Source organism: Penicillium atrosanguineum (assembly GCF_028827265.1).
Source record: "Penicillium atrosanguineum strain IBT 20685 chromosome Unknown utg000002l_segment0_segment0, whole genome shotgun sequence".
Lineage (NCBI taxonomy): Eukaryota > Fungi > Ascomycota > Eurotiomycetes > Eurotiales > Aspergillaceae > Penicillium > Penicillium atrosanguineum.
Window position 1 is genome coordinate 82,585 of NW_026623134.1, and position 22,138 is coordinate 104,722.

Consider the following 22,138-nt stretch of genomic DNA (forward strand, 5'->3'; position numbering starts at 1 on the left):
CTCCAAAGTATATCGAGACATCTATCGCGTAATGTCTCTTGAGATCCTGGGAGCAGCTCGCTATTCCCAGGAGTAGCGCGATGTGATCCTGGGAGCACATCATCAAGCTCCCCGGAGCGATTGCAGTCCCAGTAGCGGACCCAGTTGCTCCCAGGAACGATGTGACACATTCCTGGGAGGAAATATCTGCTCCCGGGAGCAAGACGTTCGTTCCCAGGGGCCCTACGATAGCATCCATAGCCTGCAGGTCTGTATTCGGTTGGGGAGCTACGCCTCGTTGACGAACTACATATAGCTCCCGCAAGGCATCTTTGCCATTCTATACATATTCTTGTCCTAGATAAGCACCACTATGAATACGCCAACATATCAGCGGTCAGAAACCACCGACTGGAGAGAAACCGTCCGTCGGGAATTACGAGAGGAATTGGCTGCCAACCTGTGTTGCTGGACTACGAAAAAGGGAACACGATGTCGGGGCCTCATGCGCACAGCTGCCCTGGGCGAGACTCGGGAGAAGCTGGCAGCTCTGGAAGAGCATTTTACTGTGGATCTTCTCGAATCTACACTCAAAGAGATTGCGCCTCTCGCGCTTTGCAAGCGATCGCATATAGGACATGCAGATAGCTTGAGCGGTATTTGGTTAAAAAGCGCCGAAAATCATCGCAGGGAGGCTACGCGACTACGTCGGGCGAGAAGAGGAGCGGCCGACGGTAGCCTGGCGTCACACAACGCGAGAGGAGTCGCAAGGGACAATGGTTCCCCAAGGTATCTCACGGTTGATGATCTTCGCAGTAGTCAGGTCCCGTGGGAGGTTTCACCGGGTCAACCACTGGCGATTCTCCGCGTGCGAGAAGAAGGCGGTGAGTGCAAGCTCCAGAGCTTCGGACCCTCTGCGCATCGCGAGGACCTGGAAGATTGCCCAATCTGCCTCAACCAGCTGCAAGAAGGACCAAGCGAGAACAGATACGTGCAATGCGTCGCTTGTTCCAGGTCATCGCATCTGGAATGTGTTGAACGTTGGCTTCACTCGCGCGAATCTAGGGCGAGCCTTTTCTGTCCTTTCTGGTAAGCCCCAACGTTGCCAACTCGAGGACCACTGCTAACCAGATCACAGTCGACGCGACACTTTCCAAATATTCTCCTATGATCCCTCGCTTGGACGGTCTACTCCGGAAATCATTATGCGCGATGCGCCACCCGATGTCTCCTCTCTGGGACCGCAAGCCCGTCAGCGGACGCCTCTGGACCCATCTTCGACCCCCGCCGCCCATACATTGAACACTCGGGCGCGTTCATCAGGCGAAACCCGAGAGACCTCACAGCTGGGTATATCATCCGATCAGGCCCGTCTGCAGCGATCCGACCGTAACCGGCGGCCTCCATCTCGTTTCCAACCGCAATGATCCGTTGCTGTGTGCAATGCGCTGGATACGTAGTCGCAAGCGGATCGAGTGTGATTACATATGGCTTTCTTGCCATTCATCAATACTAGTTGTTCGTCTCTTTTACGTCCAAGGTTTTTGACCAAGGTGTCGTTGTAACCGAGGCAGCGATAACCCTGCACGTTTCTTCTTGGGAGTTTGAACGTCCATGAATGCCATCATGGTGTATACCCGTATACTCTGGTTACATACCATTCACGGGTTACGAGAAGTCATACTTTCATCACCTAGTATCGTACATATCCCTTGAAATATAGTTGGGTCCCTGCAATATACACTATATACACTAACACGTGTCTGAAAGGTGCAATTGCAGATACTGTATTGCCTTGAAGACAATGCAAATATAATGAATTGCGATAAGAAAGAACGTTGACTGTATGCAAATTATACTTTTCGAAGAGATGAATACAAAAGTCACTGGGACAGATCTTCCCGAGTGTTTCGTTCTTTCTAGTACAGTAAATTCATTCTTTTTCTCAGCACTTCTTATGCATACTGTCCCGCCATGGCTTGAATCTTCAACATCGATAAATATTGCATGATTGCCTTATACGGTTTACGGCCCCGGTGTCAAACATTATGTTGCTCCAACTCTTTGCGGCAGCCGGCTTTCTTGTTATACCCAGTGCCTCTGCACAGTCTGTCATTCATAGTGGTAAAGGGTTTGGCACATATTACTACGATATTGAGCAGGTTGATGCGTGCGGAACCAATTTTGAGGACCCAAACAGTGGCGGAGTTATGTGTAGCTCTGCCACCCTACTCTCTCTTGATCAGATGAACACCAACTATGTGGTTGCCATGAACAACACTCAGCTTGGAGAAAATCCCAGTTTATACTGCGGTAAAAAAGTAATTGTCTCGATTAATGGGCAGCGATCCGATATGGCGCTCTTCATAGGAGATGGCTGCCAGCGCTGTGGTGTAGGCTCTTCCTTGAGCACTATCTGGAACGCAGAGGGCGCTCCGGGTCTCGACTTCAGCTACACTGTCCTAAGCAAGTTATCGGAAGGCAGCGCCTGTAGCGATGGTCACGTTGCTGTTTCCTGGGAAATTCTTGACGAGTCGATATACGATTTCGATGACAGCTCCTCCGGCTCTCTCTCGGCATCTGGGTCCACTGATTTTGACGCCGCCGCTGTTCAACCCTTGGCTCAATCTGTGGCTCCGACGATGACCGTTGCGTCAGATGGCTGGTTGGACGTATCGCCCACAACCTGTTCAGACAATGTATGGCGATGCAGCGGGGATGTGCTTGAACAGTGTATTGGCAGTGCCTGGTCCCCTCGCGTTACTTGTGCCTCTGGTTCTAGCTGCCAAGGTGGCTCTAACCCGTACTGCACTTGAGATTTTCTGGTAGCTACACTATATACTCTCTATATGATCTTTTTTTTTTGTTCGAAACAATGTGTATATGGATATGTCATGAACAATGAAGCATCACGACGAGAAACAAACCAGTTCCGTGTTAGAGTGTAGAAGGCGACTTTTGTGTTCTCTACAAAGACCGTGCGATGGAGCCTCCGGGACCTCCAGCCGTCAACAGACGCTCTAGGGATTTTCTTCCACCCCCGCCACCCATGCGTTGAAGACTCAGGTGCATTCTTCAGGTAAACTCCTAGATACGTCCGAGCTAGAAACTGGGCCCGGTTAACTAAGATTGCAGCGATCCGTCCGTGATCAGTGGCCTTCATCTCATTGCCAACGGCAAGGCTCCATTGACATGTTCATTACGTTATTAGTTAGCTTCTGAGTCCTGTGTATACCGCTTCAGATATATCTTCTACATCTCTCTTCTCGTATAGCATTCAATAAAACGCCCTAGCCCGCAGTCCACAGAGGATACCGGAATCGACAAGTTCCATCGGCGCCTGATCAAATCGCCGCAATGACTTCCAACCAGCGGAGCCGGCCGCTGACCCAATGGAACCTCGGCGCCTTCACGTACTCTGCAAGTGGCAATTCATCTAACACGCTCGCATCGCCTCCGGAGGCCAAGCAGAAAGAAGCAGCAAAGCCGCCGGCCACTCCACCGCCGTTGGCTATGCCCAGGCCGTCCCGTCCAAAGGATCCCCTCCCGCCGCCGCAGATCCCAACCCTGTCGGAGAATCCTTGGTCGACATACGAAGAGGTCTTGTCGTTCCCAAAACGGCAAGTGTGTTTGGCACGGCGCCGCGGAAATTACGCCGAGTTGGTCAATGTGCAGCAACTCAGGCAGGACCCGTCGTCGGTCGCGCACGTAGTCGAAACGGTCAACCGAGTCATTCACCCCAGCTTCCTCCATCTAGTTCGGTGCTATCGACATGCCAATCGCTCGTTCCTGATCTGGGAGCCGACCGAGTTCTCCTTGACCCAAGTGCTGGGCTCGGCATGCACAATCAGTGAAGTTGAGATTGCCTCGATTGTTCACGCGGTGGGACCCTTATCCTCACGTCTTATGGATTGTTGGCAGATTGCTAAGACTAAGCAGATTCTGAAAGGTATCCAGCATCTTCGTGACCGAGGGAAGGCCCTAGCCACCCTCGACAACGACCAAATTCTGTTCACGGAGGCGGGCGCGGTGAAAATCGGTGAGTCTCACTACGTGTCAGAGCTCCTTTTGCCTGACTAGGTTTCTGACTCGTCCTTAGCTGGAGTGGAAAGGAGCTGTGACATTGACCCGTCAGTGATGAATGCGGATACTCTGAAGCTGCGCAAGCTGGCAGAAACTGTCCTCCGTCTGATGAAAAAAAACGGGGCCCACCACGCGTGGAGCCCGGCGGCTCAAGGGTTGCCGGAGAAGCTGAGAACCGAGCCTTTGGATCGTCTGTTACAGGTAGGTTTGTCATGCCAAAGGTCATATATGGTTACCCTAATGCGCGACTACCAGGATGAGGTTTTCACACAGTCAAATGATGGAGGAGAGCTGAAATCATTGGTCAGCGTGGTGAACAAGACTGCTTTTCATAACTTTGGCTTCCCAGCCCAGAAAGAGAATCCCCTGTGACATCAATACTGTGCCGCATTTCGGGGTTATAGTAGAATGCCGTTCCCACAAGTCATATTCCCAATTCAGCCGTAGAAATATACCATTTCCACTCTGATGCAGAGCACAGAGCCGTATCGTCTAGACGCACCGCACGTAATCCCTAGGAGAACGATCCGAGAAGAACCGACTTGCTGGCTTGCGACTCATAACCATTCAGCACTCAACCTCCACAGAAATCAACTGCTGTTAAGGAGCTATTCGCTATTCCTCCAAGGAAATTCGAGAACTCTCCCCAGGTGTATGATCTTCCAACAGCCGCACTGCCCCGGAGACCGCCCTTTGCATGCGACTCACTTGGCTTTTGAGCCTTCTCTCGGAGACACGAGCAATCCCATTGTCATTTGCCAATCGACAGGCTTTCGCTTCCCAGTCTTGATAGTGTCGTCGTGCTTGTTCCGACTCCTCCCTGGCGCGAGCAAGCTGTGTTCGAAGTTCCTGATTTTCGTGCTCGAGTCGACGAATAATCGCAGTAAACGATTCGTTCTCTGTCTCGTTATCTGAAAGTCGACGCTACAAAGCCGCTGTCAGACGGTTGGCTGGAAAGAAGAAGGGGGGGGGGGGGGTGTAACCCACTCACCGTGTCCGGCTGCGTGCTGTGCTCCTCGCCGTCTTGCCTCAGGATCCGCGGGGATACTGCCTCGAGAGACCGCCCGAGCTCCTCCCGAATAGCCCGGTACAAGCCCACAGAGCCATTGCTCAGGCTCGTCTGGATAAGGCTTTCCTTGGACTTGGTAACGGACCATGCATAGCCGTCCTGCGCCGATGGCTGGAGACGTACGGAATTCGGGGCTACGAGCAGGCCCAGTCTTTCATCTATCATCGGCATTAGCCCTTTCCGGTCGGTTCTGTCTATGGCTTGCGAGGGGAAATACAGATATGGGCAGCAAGGGCCTCCCGTCATTCCTGCCTTTTGATGGCGCGTTTTTCATTACTGGTCAGGGCCATGGCGCGCTCCACCCGCGTCGAAAATCGGGTCCACAGAACGGCCAGCAAGGGACCGTCCGGGGACAATATGAAATGGTCTCGAGCTTTTGTTACCCTCCTTGCCTCGCCCAATGCTGTCGGAAAAATACAGAGACGACCATATTTTCGTGATTGTTCCTCTAAGGCCATTCGTGGCCCTTGGGACACGCCCAAGAGCGGCGGTTGTTCAACGGTGGATCAAAGGCGGATGAACGGCCCCATGTGTTGGTAGATACACGGTCAAGCCAGCGGTCACGAGCCTTGAGACTGTCAAGCTCAGGATTACTTTTGCCTAGCCTGCAGGTCCGATGTTCCCTGTTCGGAAGAGTGTGAAGCTTCTTGCACCGTTTCTCTATATCTCATGGCCCAGGAATTGGGTAGCACTATATCATAACCAGACCCACACAAACTGTCGAGAGGATCTGAAGAGAGAAATGTCCGCAGTGTTTCTATTACTTAAGAGATGAGACCGACTCATTATGCAGCTCGACAACAGCTAGACTAGTGGCGGGGAATTCGTGAGCGGACGCGTATACGCGCGCGTTGTTTCTCGGACACCCTCTTCACCCCGAGGCCATGCCACAGTCAGCGCGCTGGCCGAAGCGCCGACCCAAAGGAGATTGCTGCGAGTCGGCGAGGCTTCTTGATGAGCCTTATACCTCCCAATCTCCGAAACTAGACGGCGCCGTTGGCCGTTATTCCCGACCAGAGAGCAAAGCTACGAGAAGGAATATCTACTCCAAACCTTCCTCCGGCCCAAGCCACGTCACCCTGCGATTGCCTCGCCGTGAACAGTACCTCGATCCAAAGAAGGCTTGGTGGACGCAGATCCCCGACCTCAACAGCGAGTACGAAGAACAGAAAGCCAGGGAGCAAGAGAGAACCCGGCAAGACTGGTTGCGGCGACTTCGGCCTCGGCCGCGAACAGATTCTCCAGTGGAGAAGTCTTCAAGCCCAAGAAGCAGGAAGGAAAATGGTTTCCGTAGCAGTGCGACTTGAAGCTCTAGCTCGTTCGTAGCGCGAGAAATAATACATTTATTTAAGCCAGTACAGTACAGTATTGCTTTGCAATCATTCTCTTTGCCATGCGATGGCATTCTGTTTCCCTGTTGAAACTTGTTTCTTTCAAATTGCTTATTCTTGCTTCGAGATATCTATTACAAAATTGGCAAAGACCCTCTTTTCTCTCTCTTCATTAGCATTTCGACTCTTGTAATGCGCATCATACTCGCCTCAAACCTCACAATCAATACTGTAGCTTCCCCTTCTTTGTTGACATCTACAAAGCAGTTTCCATGCTGGGACTGGGGTTGCGGCCAACCACAGTTTTTACGATTCAAACCCATTAGGCGGCCGGGACTATCGACATACTAATCAAATATAATGCTTATTTCAAAGACCACTGTATCTGGTGACCTATAGTAAACTCTTGTGAATCATCAGTGAATTGGCATGGAAAGGCGTGGAATGGATGTTCTCGATATGTAAATTATGTGGTTGCGAAACTTGATACTAAAGAGGTCTAGCCGATGTATTTAAATGATTAAAGTTGCAAATTTCATTAAGAGTAAAAGTATCCGACAAAAGATACTGTAATAACCAAGCTCCTTCTCCTTTATGTAAGCTTTGATGTAAATAAATCACACCCAGCCAGTTGCATTGTAATTTTCCTGGATACCCCATCGGGCTTTCCACTTTTGCTCACAATTTGCTTCTTGTGTCTGGGACTGCTTCAGCGCTGCACGAAGTTTATTGACAGCTCTCAAAACCTTCTCATTGCCTACTGGAGAAATTTCCGGTTCAAATAGGGGCTGCAAAAGCAAGTCTTGCATTACATCAATTGCCCGCGCCGAAAGTTCAATGAAGTTCTCGCAGCAAGATCGATAAAATTGGTTCTCTTCTTCTTGTCTTATCAATTGCTGATGCTTCTCCAGGCGTAAAGAATGTGGTGATTGACAATGCGTATATTTTAAGGACTGTAGGCGTGCGCGAGTAGTTTCTAGAGCAATCGTTGAGCCACGAGCTAAGGATATTTGATGATCCAATGAATTGATCTCTGGTAGATCTGAACTTGTTGTGCTCAACTTCGATTGTGCAGGAATGAAGAGTTTCGGACAATTTGAAGATCGACTGTATATACTGGATATATCATCATCCAGTTCGATATCGAGTTCTTTATTCATTATAGTAAACCACCATGAAACTGGGGTTTGAGCTCAGAAATCCTATTCTAAATTAAAGATGAACATGCTATATTCTACTTATAGCTAGGCTAAGCTCGAGCGAATAACTGAGACACCAGCATACATGGGTTCTGTCTGGTTCTCGAATAGATCATCCATGCTATCCCACAAACTCAAATATCGAACGTTTCAGGTTAAACATCAAGGCTCTAACAGAGCCGTATTCATTTTGGGGGTTATTTGGCAAGAAAAAGTCTACAGGCGCCAATCTATGGGAAAGATAGAGGTTGCTGGGAATGGAAATGAACGGGGCATGAACTCTCCAACGCACGTTCAATGGGCCTTAGTCTGTCATTAGCTTGAGGAACAGAGCCATTACAGAGCCATTGGATTCATATTGGCTAAGATTTGCGGCAGTTTGCGTGTGAAACAATTTACCTGTCTCCACGTGGCGTTGAGGGGGGAGCTTTATGATCCGCTAAGGTTATTGATAGCAAAAATGGGTTTAACTACAACTCAGAACTGACTTGAACCGAATTATTTCAAAATATTATGTAATAAAGCACTAAGCGATATACTTGTGTTCTGTTTGGTGCATGGGTTTCATATCCTGGCTCAAAAAAACGCAAGATATGTGTTCTCTAATCCAAATGGTCATTACCAGCCTTCTGAAGGACAGTGAAACGGTCGGAAGAGTCGGCAAAGTAAGTAAACGTATCATGTGATGCTAATCGCCGCAGTATAAAGCACACGCGTCTTCCTCGTGATGACTGCAACTCTGTTCCAATGGCAGTATGGCTTGACCTGACTCCGAACACCACAGGCTGGTCCTTGGTGGATACAGGACGGCTTAATGAGGTGGTCCATGGCATGTATCATCCTCGAACCCAATACCCGTCTGTTGTATATTTCTCCGGAAATGGTAATCGTCTCCATGCACTAAGAGCGCTGTTTCCTCACAATAACATCACACGGAATGGGCCATCTGGCCTGTGTAGATTGCACGTTAGTACTGGAACTGCTTCCACTGAAAACCCCTTGTTATTTGCGGAAGGGAACCTTTTCACCCATTCATCTTTGGGAGACTCAAAGTCAACCAGGACGGCAGCAGAGAAAAGTCGAGAATGTCGAATTCAAGGAAGCGAGAGCTTTTCCGCGGCAAATATCTCATCACATGTCGTTGCTCGCGCGATTCTACCCTGGACGAATATCCTGTGTCTTTTTGTAGATACGGTTGCAGAGCTCAAAGGCGCTCGACGGCTCCTTGATATTCAACGAGACGAATATACAATTGGGCTTCAGCCTCTCCCTCATCTAATGCGTGTGATTATTGTCACTACCGGAAATAGAGATTGTGATATTGGAAAGGGCGACAGAAGCCTCATGCAGCATCAGGAAGTGAAGGAATTCTCATCCGATGTCCAATTTCTTGACCTACGCCATCGTTCAGGGCTGTCATCAACTGCAGCATTCGAGCCGTTGCGACGTATCGTGCTCGATGAGATCCAGACAAATAACGCCGCACGAATGGATCGTGGGACACTATGGTCTGCGTGGCATCTGAATCAACTGTGGAACCATTCTATCCAATCTGTCGCTAAGGAACAAAAATCACGCATGGATTGTCTTCAGGTAGCAAGAAAGTATCACTCCATTGGGGCGTCTTTCAGGCAGCATTTAGTAGAATACATGACGATAGTGTCCCAAGGGAGTTGCTCTATGACTGAGATCTCTCGCTTTATGGCTTCAGCATTTTTCATGAGTGCTTATCCCCCTGGAATGCATTGTGAGTAATATTTGAGAGAACTTCATATTCGACTTACATTGGATTATACAGGTTTTGATCCGGAGACTGTCTTCTGCTCTTTGTACGGCGCGGATTGCCTCGACGCATGGATTCATAATAGAGCAGTAGAACCCAGTATTGGAGTAAGAGAGACACTGAAGCAGTTCAAAAAGCTTTTTGCTGCACTGAGCGAGACAAATTCATCCGCGAATGTTCGAAAGGAGGTCTCCACCGGGTTTTGTCGAGTATATAGTGGTCTCCGGTCCACCACGACTTGCTTTTCGTGCATGTGTCGGCAACCAGAGCATATGTTGAGATGTGGTCATGCAATATGCGATGTCTGCGTGGTAATCTATGGAAGAATATCTTTGAAGACAGAGTATCATACCGATCTCACATCATGTCCGCTGTGCGGGCAATCAATTGATATGACTGTGCGAAGGCTTCCACCCACCAAAGGACCCATGGTAATAAGCCTAGACGGAGGCGGAGTCCGTGGACTTATGACGCTAGGTCTTCTTCGTGCTCTTGACAAGAGATTGGGTGGCCATATAAGCTTACCTCAGGTTTTCGATTTATGGGTAGGAACAAGTGTTGGTAAGCATGGATTGCATAGCTGGCATCTTCTAATCGTGAGGCTATCTAACCGGATGAGTTTGAAGGCTCGCTTTGTCCCATTGACCTGGTTTTCAATGGGTCCTCGGTGGAGCAGAGTTTTCAAAAATTTCCAGACTTGGCCCGAAAAGTCTTCAACTCGGTGAATACCAGTAAAAAGGCATCGGCGATTCTTACTTTGGCAAAATGGATGAAATATTTGGCTGGCTACATCTCCGACAGTTTTTATGACTCCGAAAAGCTCGAAAGCACGCTTCGAGCCGCAATGGATCCTACGCGCAAGATGTTTGATGTTTCGCTACCTGGCTACGCTGGCTGCCGAGTTGCCATTACGACAAGTCAGACTACGGATGGAAAAGTTTGCGTTTTTGCTAATTATCGTGGGGTTGGTCGACGAGAGGGAAAGTGTTCATATCGTTTTATCGTCCCTAAAGACGCGAATGATACCCATTTTCTGTGGGAAATGTAGGTTTCAAGCTGCTGCCCATTTTGGCCAATCTAAAGCTGACCAGCTTTATCTTGAAACAGTGCGAGATGCAGTGTTGCAGCCCCAGGGTAAGCTATAACGCCCATGTTTTAATACAAGTGGCTTACTTCTTGATAGATATTTCCAAGCAAAGACGCTTCCAGGTCTCGGTTCATTCCAGGATGGAGGCCTGGTCGCTAATAACCCTGGCGCTATTGCTCTAGCGGAATCCGCGAATATATGGCCCCGAAAATGGCCTGACCTCTTTCTCTCCGTTGGAACAGGGTCCGGAGTCTCAAATTTGGGACTTCAGGTCCCTTTTCAGAAAATTTTGACCAATCGCGCAATCGCTCGCAGCGTTCGAGCAGCAATGTTTTCTGGGTCCATGGATGGGGAACAAGGTTTCCATGATTTCCTCAATTGCATACCGGCGAACATGCAGCTTGCCATTTTCCGCCTGGACCATCCATATCCTGGACCGCTGCCTCGACTTAACGAGGTTGAGAAATTAGATCAGATGGAGTCGATACCATATAACGTTCCAGATGTACTAGTCCGGGCTGTTTTGGCGACTGCGTTTTTCTTCGAACTGGACCAGCAACCGATAAGAAATCATAGATCTCTTTATTGTGAAGGGTCAATCCTGTGTTCCAGAAGCCAAGCCCAAGGCCTTTTGAGTAGCGTTACTGCGGAATTTCCAGGCGCGAGGTTCCAGTCCGATCAAGGCTCTCACCTTGGATCTGTCAAAGAACACGACGGCTGCCATGCGTGTGGCTACTTTCGGAAGAAAGTATCATTCTCTCTCACAAGCCTTGAGCAGATATTCTCCATAGCTATTGTGGGATCTACGTCTCATCATAATATTGGTGGCTTTCCAAAATCAATTCAAGACCTTCTCGATGAACAGTTGGCCGATGCCCATTTTGGAACCCCAGATCATGTGGTCGGTCACTGGCCTCCTAATCGAGCATGCTACTGTAACAGGCAGAAAAAGCGACGAGTTCAGTTTATTGAACCAGGTTTAAAATTCAAAAGACGCCGACTTTAAGAAATACAAGTTCGTGTTGCTGCCGGGTTTAGCCATATACTTTCAATCTCAATTTCTTTACTCGTTTTAATAAAAGCTCATCTTGGCGATATGAGACTCTTACTTCTTACTAATATTCGGAGAGATATAAACAGAAATAATAGAGGCATAAGCGGCGTGCTTTCGCCTGGCTGGGAAGTAGCTTGGACCGCGGATCGTTCTTACTTTCAGTGGGGCTGCAGATCATATATTAAACAGTACTCAGATACTGCTTCTCTTTCCAGGGCCATTTCAAAGCTAAAATACGTTGCTATCTTCCGATTGCCTCTGTCGTTTTCATCTTGAATATGATCCTATCTCGATTTATTAGGGCTTGACGCGATACCCCTTGCCAGGCCTCCACCCCCTTTTCAAGACTCAAATGTTTGGGTATCACTGGTCTTGCTGTCATAAGATGTCTGAAGCCACCACAGTGCAGAGACACAGATGTTGAATCCATATCTTGGGTGGAGTCCATTTCCCGACTCTGTTCACCTACTACCAGAGGTGTGACTAATATCTCGTGTTGGAGTTGCGACCCCTGTTTCTGCTATGAAAGTCAGTGCTTAGGCTTGGAAATGAGGATTCTTGGGTCGTTATATAACCAAATTAGTAAACAAAACCTGGTTGAGGCTGTGTGATGTTGACATGCGACTGCATTAGGGTTACTCCCTAGTGGGCCTGATCTCCATCATTTGAAGGGACGGGCTCAGGGGTAAACTGGCAGGATTCAACAGTGGCTTATTGACGCGTGTTTTTCTAGTAATTTCTTCAGTAGGCTACCGGGCTCATAACTGTCGGAACAGGCTATATTCATATAGCCTAGTTGCAGCGCAGAGAAGCGAGATCAAACGAAAACAATGCATACAATAGGAGAGATTGAGGGGTTATTGATTAAGCTAGGAAAAGTTTAGAGAAAGCTGTTGAGAGCGATCTGAGGCCATGTCCCAGGCTGCAGCCCGTGAGGCCCAATACTCGGCATCACAACGCTCGAGTCCGTGGGTAAGGTTGAATTACATACAGAAACATAGGAAATCGTATATCCTGGGCGATCCATAGCTTGCTAGTGGTAAGATACCACTCCATGCGCTGACAGAGCTTTTTCCACTTTGAAGTTTTTCATGAGAATCTATCAGCGAGTTAGAATCCTTCCTGTTGGTCATTGCGCCAAGACTGACACAAATAATTCCAATGTAATGCGAGCTTGGATCGTCAGTGGGGCAAGCGCTGCGGCTATTACATCAATAGTTCGATCCTCATTGGATCATGTGTGGATTAAGAGGCTTTCGTCCAGCTTTGTTGTAAGCGCGGGTGTGGACTGCGTCGGGCAGGAGGGTATGTTTTACTTGGACCAAGGTGTCCTCAGCTGGCATTAATTAGCTTTTAAAATCGCGCACTCGTGTTTGCCAACCTACTGATCTTCTTGTTCAGGAAGCGCTCTTCCATTTCGCGCACAAAATAAATCTCCTCGAGAATTTGGATGCTGTCAACCGGTTTGATGTGTTGTCGCAAGCTCTGACTGGCCTTCTGTAATTTGTCCGCAGTAACGGCGTGTGTTTCCTTCATGGCACACAATATATGAACGAGCAGCCTCACTCGGCCTATCCACTAATCAGCATCGAGGTATCAATTTGAAGCATCCCCTTTACCTTCTTTAAGAAGTTGATCCGGCCCCAGATGTTTGACATCGGCCGGCCACCATGTTGGTTGAACCTTTCCGGCGTACGGGGAAGATTTGTGCTCTCTGGGCTCGACGAATTCCATGTACAACTTGGCAATGAGACGGCAATTGTCTTGCTTGAGATTCATGAATGCCTTCTTGTACCATCGTTGCAACATCTTTTTATCATCCACTCGAAGACTCATTCGACTGGGTGGCGGAGTAGGAGGCGACGGCGCTTTTTTCGGGGGCAGGCGGACCAGTTTCTTTGGTGCCACGCTGCCTGCTCGGTTTACCCTTCTTTGACGTTGACGTTTCCATTCACCTGGGATTATTCCAGTTGTTCGGGCTAGGCGATTATTGAAAAATTCAGGCAACATCTGCGTGCTCCATTCCATAGGGGTAGGTGTCTGGCTAGGGTCTGTATGGCACGAATCTAGTTGGCTGTGTTAAAAAATCATCTTTTCGAGGCTTTTCACTCACGAATAGACTGCATGCTCCATTCCTGGTCTGGGACTCTCATTCTCAGAGAGCGATCGATCGCTTCTGGGGTGGAGTTGGCACCGAAGCAGCCAGATATTGAATCCGAGGTGTGTATCTTAATTTTCCCATCGCTGTCCATGTACGTGGTGGCAAAATGGGAACTTCTGATACTGGTGTTCTGACTTTGAGCCTTTATAACTTTCTCAATGGTCGAGCCTGCGTCGGCTGTGGAAGCCACCATATCAGACAGAGGCAGAGAAGTATCCAAATGCCATCGCTCAAGTGGTCCACTTGAGCCCGGGATCGAACGGTTCATATTGATATCTGCAATGAGTGTGGTAAATGGAAATGACAGGAAGCCGTTCCCGTCAATTTAAGTCTCAAACGTAGCTTGCAAATACCGTGCCCATGAAACAGAAACATCAGATACGTAGATGATATGACTCACGGTCCGCAACAGGGTCTAGCACTGCGTCTTATTGGAGGCGCCCCCTTTATGCAAGCTCGGAATGGACTGAGTGGATCTCATAATACCCAAAACTAGGTTTTCAATGGTAATTGGATGGAGTTGATTTCTCGTGCAGTGAAAACCGTATGAACCTACTCAGAGCCTGATACTTACTGCAGACCTAGTAAAGCTTGCCTTCTGCATGGACTTTGGCCCGTCTATTTGAGTCCAAAAACAGAGCGGATAATTGGAATGCTTCCAAATTTTATAAAAAAGCTTAAAATAATGTCTACAAATCCTTGGGGATGAGGTTGGCTGGCGGGTTGAGGCTTCCGAGCCTCGCAGTAAATTCGGAATATACCAAAACACGGCACAGCCAGCTTGGCACTGAATTGTCTTGGGAGCTGGCGACCTGTCATGAACCGTGTCCTTTTCCGGTTCGTATATGGAGTCAGCTGGGGCCAACACCAAATTACTCGTCGGGATTATGCTGAGCTCCCAGTCGATCCCAATATTAATTCTGACCCACCAGGTATTCATTTTAAGACAAGTGCCAAAAGATGCTGGATGCTTATCTCATCGTATTGGTGTTCAAGCCCGTTTCGATGATACACCTGTGGTGGCTAGAGGGCGGACGTTTCGTATTCCCGGGAGACTCCTTCCGGGCGTACGCCACCGTTTTAATGAAGACGAATCACCAGTATCTGGCCCACATGGATGCTTCAAGTGGGTGCCTCTTGAGTTCTAGACCTGCGTTGGTAAGTATATGTACCGGCGGTTCCTAAAGAGGTTACATTGGGGTACGCTGTCCAGTGTGAAGCATGCATCCGATCCGGACGCGAGTGGACATAGCAGCTGTACATTATATCTCAATTTGACCACCCGGGGGAGGATTACAAATAGAACTTACCTTTTGAATCTATCTGATATTCGGACGCTGTACACATTTACCAGGTCTGGCCTCTTTTTAACCCGACTAGGAGGAATTAACTTCCACCATTCGTAACGCTTGTCAACAGCTCATCTGTCGCGGATGACTTGTTACCGCTAATCCATGCATTGCACTAATGCGGTACAATACCTGAGGGTCACATCTATCATTGCAACCGGCTCACACTAGGTTCGAGCTCTCTACGCTCTATCGGAGCCTCTGTGATCCGTCATCAAACTCTCTGGGGGCTTCGCTCATTGACATTTCCATATTTTCAATCATGCTAATAATACGTCATCAGACCTCAGACAATTTTACGGAATGGGATTAACACATTCTTGGCCGACAGCAATTTCCCGCTGGCATCACTTTTATTGGCTACACACAAGAGCAAGGCAGCAACCAAGAATTTTCGATATATGCTTACTAAGACGAGTTATTGCAAGCAGAGCTTGCCAGAGCTTACTGGTCGAAATACTTTAAGTTTCCACTTGTCCATATGGGCGTTTGGCATGCTACCAGGTCATCAACTATTGGAATGGATATAACATCAATGCTGCTCTTTGAAATGATACTTATTTACTTGAGATTTCTGTCTTGCTTGCAATCCCATTCCTCACAGCTCGTCTTCCTCAGCTATAGCTCCATACACTCATATGTCTAACCACACAATGTCCAGAACTTCGTTGCCCTGTTGACACCCAAGCCTTTAGCACCCTTGGGGGCTATTTCCCTAGCTTTGTACTTTTTGAGTAAGTCCTCCTGTGGTTTCAACATAGGCTTGTCTCCAACTCGTATTTCAAGATGGTCGGTGATAATAACGGTTGGCAGTAGACCATTTTGGACGCGATACCAAAATTCCGAGTAACCTCCTATATTGAAGAATATTGTCTTATCATCAATCAGGTTGAATCCGTCAGGATCATTCGTGACTTGTACACCCCCTGGTGGGCCGGATTTGGTCACGAAATCGATATCATTATCTCCATAGGCTGGATCTTGTAAGATCAGCTTAGGCTCTGCGGCAATGTCAGCGTCTTCGCTTTTCTTTTGATTGTGATGTTAGCAAATGCTCTCATACTGTATTTGAGTTCCTCTTGCATAACAAGAACAATTGCCAACTGAGTATAGGACCGAGCACTGTTACGGTACTGGATTTCCTCGGAGGCAAAACTGAGGCTGTTCAAGGATCCGAGACCTAGACCGACTATTTTTGAGACCTCAACGTTTTCACTGAGCTCTGCAAGAAGAGTCCGTAGATTCTTGTACCCAGCGGTACTCTTCCATTCAGCCTTTGCGGCATCAAGCTTTGTTTCCATGTTTCGTTGCTGTTGCGAATCCTCCTCCTTTGGCGGCCAGAAGTTAATCGTGGCGGTCGTTGTTGGCATTTTTCCTTCACCTAAAGGGCCATAGTCATAGTAAACACTGATACTATGGACATGAATCAGATTTTGTTTCACAGAAAAATCAATGGAATATTGCTGAAATCCGAATAAAAAATGAAACTCACGTGCTTGTAAATGGTACATTTCTCCTCTTCATCATCTCCGTGCGTACTTCGATCCCTTGCCGATCCTTTTCACTGATCTTTGGTAGTTCCGCCATCATGTCTTGAAGGAAAATGAGAGAGAAAGGGCGAGAGACCTCTTGTCGACAAGAGAATTGAGATGTCCCCTCCTAGCTTTTATATGTCTAGAATTTCTATAAGTCACTCTGTGGGGCCGCATTTAGGACTATAATCAAATTCCAATTCAACAAGCATACAGTATGGTCTATCACATTCAGCGGAGTTATTTCATTAGGTGCTAGGCTCGAAGTTTCCCAGCTGAAGGCGTAATATTACGGGTCTAAACAGGAAGGATGACACTGGAAATGCGATTACCGAGACTCTGGAGAGAGTATTGACCGCCACAATAGTATGTATATTACGCTCGGCTCGGCCTATCTACAGATTCTCTTATTCTCCTCTTATCCTATTATGATCATGATTGAGAGGTCCAAAAAAGGCGGACGCACTGACCGGGATGTTGAATGCAGATGCTGCCTCTGCCAAGCCAATGCGAGTGAGGCTGCTTCCAGGTTTGAGGCCAGCGACTGATCCGCCCGAATCTGTGGATTCAATGGCCAGTTCAAGTAACCGAAAGGCTTTATCTGCGGAGCACGTTAGCCAAATATCTGGAATCTCTGCTGCGCGGGCCCTTAATGGTCACCAGGCCTGGCCCGCGTTTGACTTGACCAGGAGGAACTGCTCGGAGATGGATGCTTTTTACCGCTAATGCAGTCCAGCACTTGATCATCACATCAACTTTTTGCGATCTGATCTCAATATTTTCGAGTTATTTGTCTAAAATGCGAGCGTCGCCAGAGCAAGGGTTCCGGTTGCTAGCATGAATGGTTCGGCCATGATTGTTTTCCTGCAATGATGAAGAGAATAATGTTCAATAGGCTTTTTAAGGCCTGTGATGAGCTTTTGTAATCAAGAAGTGCATCAATTGCCGTCAAGTTGGAAGCATCAGGTTCATATCGCGATTGTTGCTCTGTGCTGGATGAAGGTTCCAAGGCGGTCGAGTGGGGCGGCGGCTGCTCAAACAGTGGTGGGCCAGCAGTTCCTGTCCTGGCTGTTTGAGGGTGCCTTGTCGCATTGCGCTCCAGTGCCGAGCGAAAAGGGCGCGTCTGCGTCAAGATACAATTCGAAACATGAAAAAGACGTGGCGCCTACATTAAGCTATTCAAGCACGAGCGGCGAAACGGACGATGTAGAGTATACACGTCCCTCGAGAACGGGCCTTTCATGGTGTGTGGAAGAGGATCCCTACTGGTGAAGCTCAGGGAAAAACAAAAACTCGCCTGGTCAGAAGTGACCAAGCGGTTCGTTCGAAAATTCACCAGGACTAAAGGCTCATTACAGGTAGTCTAAAGAGAAAGACCCATAGGAAATGCCATCAGTTTGCTGAAGTAGCTCGGGAAGTTTGTTATTCCATACGTATTGCCTGTGATTGTAACCATAACGATCCCTAACATTGGCTAGACGGCTGTTTCGCCTAAATCTACCGATGCTTCGTCATGACGGGATGGCATTGTGCTGCTAGATATAGGAAATGCCATTGGTCTGCTGTAATCCAAGAAGATTGTATATCGCACGTGTATGTGTTCGTTACCACAACGACCCCTGATATTCTTGTGACCTCATCTCTGTCCACTGTTGACTACATAAACAGCGGCAAAGCCTTATTTTTTACATGTATTCTTCCTCACAAAAGTCGTCAAAAATCCAGTTTTCTTGGATTCTTGTTTTCTCCTCTTCTGTTTCGGCAGCATCAAGAGCGTCTACTTTCAGTTTTCTTTCGTTTCTTTTCGCCTCATCGTAGTTTGCTAGGGGCACCCAGCCCTCATGCCCAACGCCAATCGCTTCTTGGCAAGCATGGAATTGCTCGTCTGCTTCAGATTGTGCGCGATCCAGCCGTAGACATTCGGTCAATTCGTCGTCTGAAAAAGAAATCGGACAAGGTGTCCTCGCATCTCGAGTCAAGTCTGTCCACTTCCTAGACAGTGCAATTAAATCGGCTGTCAAGGTCATATTGTCACCCTCCCAAGGGTCACTTGCATGATGGAAAAGCCGCTGCCTCAAGGTACTTAAATGAAGAGTCAGGGCCTCGTAATGCTCAGGATTTCTTTCTGCTGTCAGCTTGACATAATAATAGTGGAGCTGACGCCTGCGCAGGAGTTCTGCTTGCTGAAATTGCTCTATTTCTTCCAATTCATCGAAATTGTTCGGCAAAGTCGGAAATTGTAGTGATTCTGAGATCTCGTCGCCATAATTTTGTAGACTCTCTGGAATACCACACTGCAAAAATAATGGCAAAATCGTGCTGTGTTGCCAATCAATTAACCCCTTGACTTCCATGTCATCAGTGATAAATATGTTGTTTGGTTGAAGATCGGGGTGCCGTATGGCTGGGCGATGAAGGTCCGGGCAGTCATGTGGAATAAGGTAAGGTGCAATTTGAAGGTATTTTTTAAGAGCCACAGCATGTTCCAAATGGGACTGAGGCTGGTAGTCGTAAACCTCCCGGCGAAGTCGCTGGAATGGCTGAAGAGGTCGCCCGAACTTCTCAAGATAAGCCATCTCTTTTTCGGCACCGGCAGTAAGAACTGCCAAAGGATCTCGGTCTTCAGAAAGTTAATTTTTAAAGTCTTTTTTTCCACGCCCGAAGTCACTCACAAGGTCCGCGCTCAACAGACAAGTTAAGTCTCTTGCCATACCACAACCGTAGCGAAGTATCAGGACCGATGCAGAAGCGTTGGGTCGATTCTGGGCTTGGAAAATTGACACGGGGGTAATTATCTGGCAAATCATTGCAGTAGTAGAGACTTCCGCTTGCTGGAAACCGCAAGCTGAATAAACGGTACTCTAGCTGCACGATTCTTGCAACCAATTCTCTTCTTTCAAGTTCAGACAAGCTATACCAAACATCCCCTAGATTTTTTCCTTGGACATACTCCAGGAAGATGTATTCTGTACCCGCACTATTGTCTGCAACAGCGGAGTAGTCAAAAACCTTCGGTACTGGGATACCATGAGCACGTAGAAAATCCAACGTTGCGACTTCACTCGCGACCACTAGGTATTTTGGTTCGGTAGCCGGATATGGAATTCGTGCAACAAATTGGTAACCATCTCTCATGGTGATCAGAAAACTTCGATTGAAGCCCCCCTCGGCAAGTTTTTTGAATTCGATCACATCGGCTTTTTTCTGCTGTACAGCTAGGGCAGCAAGGCGCTTAAGTTCAGAGATGTTGAAAACTCGTCTTCTCTCGCGTTGTCTCAAATTGTCATTATAGCTACAATCATATCAGCAGAGCTATTCAGCATGAATGCCTTGTGTAAGCCTGCAACATACATCCATCGTCCTGACGTGTAGTCGAACAAATCACAAGGCTCAGGCATTTCCGGGAGCGTCGACACAGGGCGTGCGAGGATCCGTCTTGTAAAGGCGATGGTTGTGTGTGAGTAGAGAATACGAGGAGTTGCTCCGAATAGACGCTTAGCCATTACTTCATCAAGAGAAAGAAGTAGTGCGGAGGTAGGCAATGATCAGGAAGGCATTTTATATTGCCCCCTACGCGCTGCGGTCGCGTCAGCGAAGTGGATTAGGTAATCATCCCTGGTGCAAAGAGTCTGGTGGTAATAAGAAAAATGAGATATGATTGGCTAGTGCTAATTGTCCCGCAGTTGCGCAGTTTTTGCCTCAGGCGTTAGTGAGTATGCACATTCTGAAATAGCTTGCGAAGGAGAACGACCAACTGCATCTATGTTATTGACATAAATAGTCATCCTAGTCCGTATGGCTTCAGTACCTCCGGCACGAGCTGTCAACCCTCCAGATGATATTCCCTTGGATAGCTGTGGTTCTTTATATATAGCGAGCGGCAACGAAAAAGCCAACTACGCTTTGGATCTCTAATATTGGCGCCTACTCTACGATACAAAGATGCTGAATTTGCTCTATTTGATTCCAATTAAAATTCTGCTGCATTGACTATCTATCATAGTTTCGAAGTATTAAAACTTTTCAAGTCTTGATTGAAGCTGCGGCGTCGTTCAAGCCCTTCTCAGCATCTTCCTTCGAGCCATCTTTCTTCACCAGGGCAGTGGCCATGACTGCATGTGTCCCACCATGGCCTTCCCTCCACGTTTTGATTGAAGAGGGGACTTTCCCAGCGTTTGGCTGCATCTGGAACTTGTGGTAAACCCCATCCGCTTTGGTGACCTCCCCATCATAGTCCCATCGAACCCCGACACTTTCTTGTTCTGCCTGGGTCTTTGGGAAAGTGGTTTTCCCACGGCTAACACTTGGATTGGTGAATTTTTTCCAGATATTTCCTTCGACAGCCTTGCCGGTTGCCTTTTTCAATGCCTTCTGCATGGTAACGCTCGCTGAAAGAGAGTGTTAATTATGAAAGCAAAATGCTCTTCCTTGGAAGATACATACGTTTTGGCGTATTAGAGGAGAAGAAATAATGCCCTCTAAAAGCGACCTGTGAGATGGGCTTTCTGATTATGTTGCGGTTGCGGTTGCAGAACTCTCGTTTTGGAAGGATGGTAGCTGCAGGCAATTGACTCCTGATGGGAAAAAAGCTATGGTACTTATAGTTTCCCTGAATTAATCGCGCTTCAAGCATGCGACGCTACATCGCAGATGAGTGCAGGAAAACGATAATTCCTGTAGCTTAATTGAATCTAGTCTGTGTTTTGATCGACTTGGCGAAATGTCTCATGCAGGCGCCTACCAGGTCAACTTTCACTGGGTCGGCTTTGACCGTGGACCCAATCGGCCAAGAAAAAATGGATGATTACAATATAAAGAACATTACTATCTTATGTGTGTTGACTTGTATGTTACATGGGAAATACTGTGCCGTAATATACGGGCTCGTGGGTTTTTGGAGGGCTGCGAGTAAGCCCATGGGTACCCGAAAAAGCAATACGGCGAGGTCAACTTTTCGATTAATGAAATAGCGTACTGGCTAGATTTAGGAGTTCGGAGAATCAAGTCAGGTAGTCTTTTACCAAAGTAGGGGGACCAGAGCGACTCCATTCTGCTTATGGAAAATGAGACCCGAAGTCGCAGCCAATCACGTGAATACCCGCTCTGTTTTGTCTAATCTTTGTCGCTTTCAGGTCAAGTCTATCGCATGTGAAACTCCTTCCTGGCTTGTGGTGAGATATCGGAGAGCTCTCCTAGTCTGCTGAAACTATGACCCTCCTTGGAGACAAAAGCTCTCGCTGGATTAGCAGATATCTGCGCGGCAAGCCCATTGGACACCTACAGAAAAATATAGGTATATTACTGCATAGAATATTTTCCGGGGCCAGGTGGCTATTTTTTAAAATGAGATTGAAAATATTCATTCATGAAACAGATATAAATAACTCCCATGCTGGATGTTCTAAGTCTCTAAAGTGGGGAGAGCACCATGGTGGGGTTCAATGTTCACGTGCTCAATTCCGTTGTGCCCAACCCCGCCTTCTTGCTAATGGGAGCACAGGGATCGTCTCA

At 47.8% G+C, this 22,138-nt stretch overlaps 11 protein-coding genes across 11 annotated transcripts; 6 read left to right on the top strand and 5 right to left on the bottom strand.

The window, feature by feature from the left end:
- Positions 1-352: 352 nt before the first annotated feature.
- N7443_001768 (ankyrin repeat-containing protein) lies at positions 353-1,406 on the top strand (the record flags this gene model as incomplete). Its single annotated transcript, XM_056881824.1, has 2 exons — positions 353-1,068; positions 1,118-1,406. The coding sequence occupies 2 exons, from the start codon at positions 353-355 to the stop codon at positions 1,404-1,406; spliced, it is 1,005 nt and encodes a 334-aa protein (XP_056743665.1).
- Positions 1,407-2,027: 621 nt separating this feature from the next.
- Positions 2,028-2,795, top strand: N7443_001769 (RlpA-like double-psi beta-barrel domain-containing protein; the record flags this gene model as incomplete). Its single annotated transcript, XM_056881825.1, has 1 exon — positions 2,028-2,795. One exon carries the CDS (start codon positions 2,028-2,030, stop codon positions 2,793-2,795), a length of 768 nt encoding a protein of 255 aa, XP_056743666.1.
- A 541-nt stretch (positions 2,796-3,336) lies between these two features.
- Positions 3,337-4,434, top strand: N7443_001770 (uncharacterized protein; the record flags this gene model as incomplete). Its single annotated transcript, XM_056881826.1, has 4 exons — positions 3,337-3,861; positions 3,919-4,018; positions 4,079-4,263; positions 4,318-4,434. 4 exons carry the CDS (start codon positions 3,337-3,339, stop codon positions 4,432-4,434), a joined length of 927 nt encoding a protein of 308 aa, XP_056743667.1.
- A 243-nt stretch (positions 4,435-4,677) lies between these two features.
- N7443_001771 (uncharacterized protein) lies at positions 4,678-5,302 on the bottom strand (the record flags this gene model as incomplete). Its single annotated transcript, XM_056881827.1, has 2 exons — positions 4,678-4,986; positions 5,054-5,302. The coding sequence occupies 2 exons, from the start codon at positions 5,300-5,302 to the stop codon at positions 4,678-4,680; spliced, it is 558 nt and encodes a 185-aa protein (XP_056743668.1).
- Positions 5,303-6,015: 713 nt separating this feature from the next.
- Positions 6,016-6,438, top strand: N7443_001772 (uncharacterized protein; the record flags this gene model as incomplete). Its single annotated transcript, XM_056881828.1, has 1 exon — positions 6,016-6,438. The coding sequence occupies one exon, from the start codon at positions 6,016-6,018 to the stop codon at positions 6,436-6,438; it is 423 nt and encodes a 140-aa protein (XP_056743669.1).
- Positions 6,439-8,272: 1,834 nt separating this feature from the next.
- On the top strand, positions 8,273-11,537 carry N7443_001773 (patatin-like phospholipase family protein; the record flags this gene model as incomplete). Its single annotated transcript, XM_056881829.1, has 5 exons — positions 8,273-8,326; positions 8,370-9,408; positions 9,460-10,005; positions 10,071-10,488; positions 10,628-11,537. 5 exons carry the CDS (start codon positions 8,273-8,275, stop codon positions 11,535-11,537), a joined length of 2,967 nt encoding a protein of 988 aa, XP_056743670.1.
- Positions 11,538-12,811: 1,274 nt separating this feature from the next.
- On the bottom strand, positions 12,812-14,014 carry N7443_001774 (DUF2841 domain-containing protein; the record flags this gene model as incomplete). Its single annotated transcript, XM_056881830.1, has 4 exons — positions 12,812-12,921; positions 12,971-13,156; positions 13,205-13,636; positions 13,699-14,014. The coding sequence occupies 4 exons, from the start codon at positions 14,012-14,014 to the stop codon at positions 12,812-12,814; spliced, it is 1,044 nt and encodes a 347-aa protein (XP_056743671.1).
- Positions 14,015-15,737: 1,723 nt separating this feature from the next.
- On the bottom strand, positions 15,738-16,685 carry N7443_001775 (uncharacterized protein; the record flags this gene model as incomplete). Its single annotated transcript, XM_056881831.1, has 3 exons — positions 15,738-16,096; positions 16,159-16,508; positions 16,588-16,685. The coding sequence occupies 3 exons, from the start codon at positions 16,683-16,685 to the stop codon at positions 15,738-15,740; spliced, it is 807 nt and encodes a 268-aa protein (XP_056743672.1).
- Positions 16,686-17,623: 938 nt separating this feature from the next.
- Positions 17,624-17,994, top strand: N7443_001776 (uncharacterized protein; the record flags this gene model as incomplete). Its single annotated transcript, XM_056881832.1, has 2 exons — positions 17,624-17,871; positions 17,907-17,994. The coding sequence occupies 2 exons, from the start codon at positions 17,624-17,626 to the stop codon at positions 17,992-17,994; spliced, it is 336 nt and encodes a 111-aa protein (XP_056743673.1).
- A 318-nt stretch (positions 17,995-18,312) lies between these two features.
- Positions 18,313-20,130, bottom strand: N7443_001777 (uncharacterized protein; the record flags this gene model as incomplete). Its single annotated transcript, XM_056881833.1, has 3 exons — positions 18,313-19,247; positions 19,300-19,919; positions 19,979-20,130. The coding sequence occupies 3 exons, from the start codon at positions 20,128-20,130 to the stop codon at positions 18,313-18,315; spliced, it is 1,707 nt and encodes a 568-aa protein (XP_056743674.1).
- Positions 20,131-20,650: 520 nt separating this feature from the next.
- N7443_001778 (uncharacterized protein) lies at positions 20,651-21,004 on the bottom strand (the record flags this gene model as incomplete). The annotated part of the gene is made up of 1 exon (XM_056881834.1): positions 20,651-21,004. One exon carries the CDS (start codon positions 21,002-21,004, stop codon positions 20,651-20,653), a length of 354 nt encoding a protein of 117 aa, XP_056743675.1.
- Positions 21,005-22,138: the final 1,134 nt, after the last annotated feature.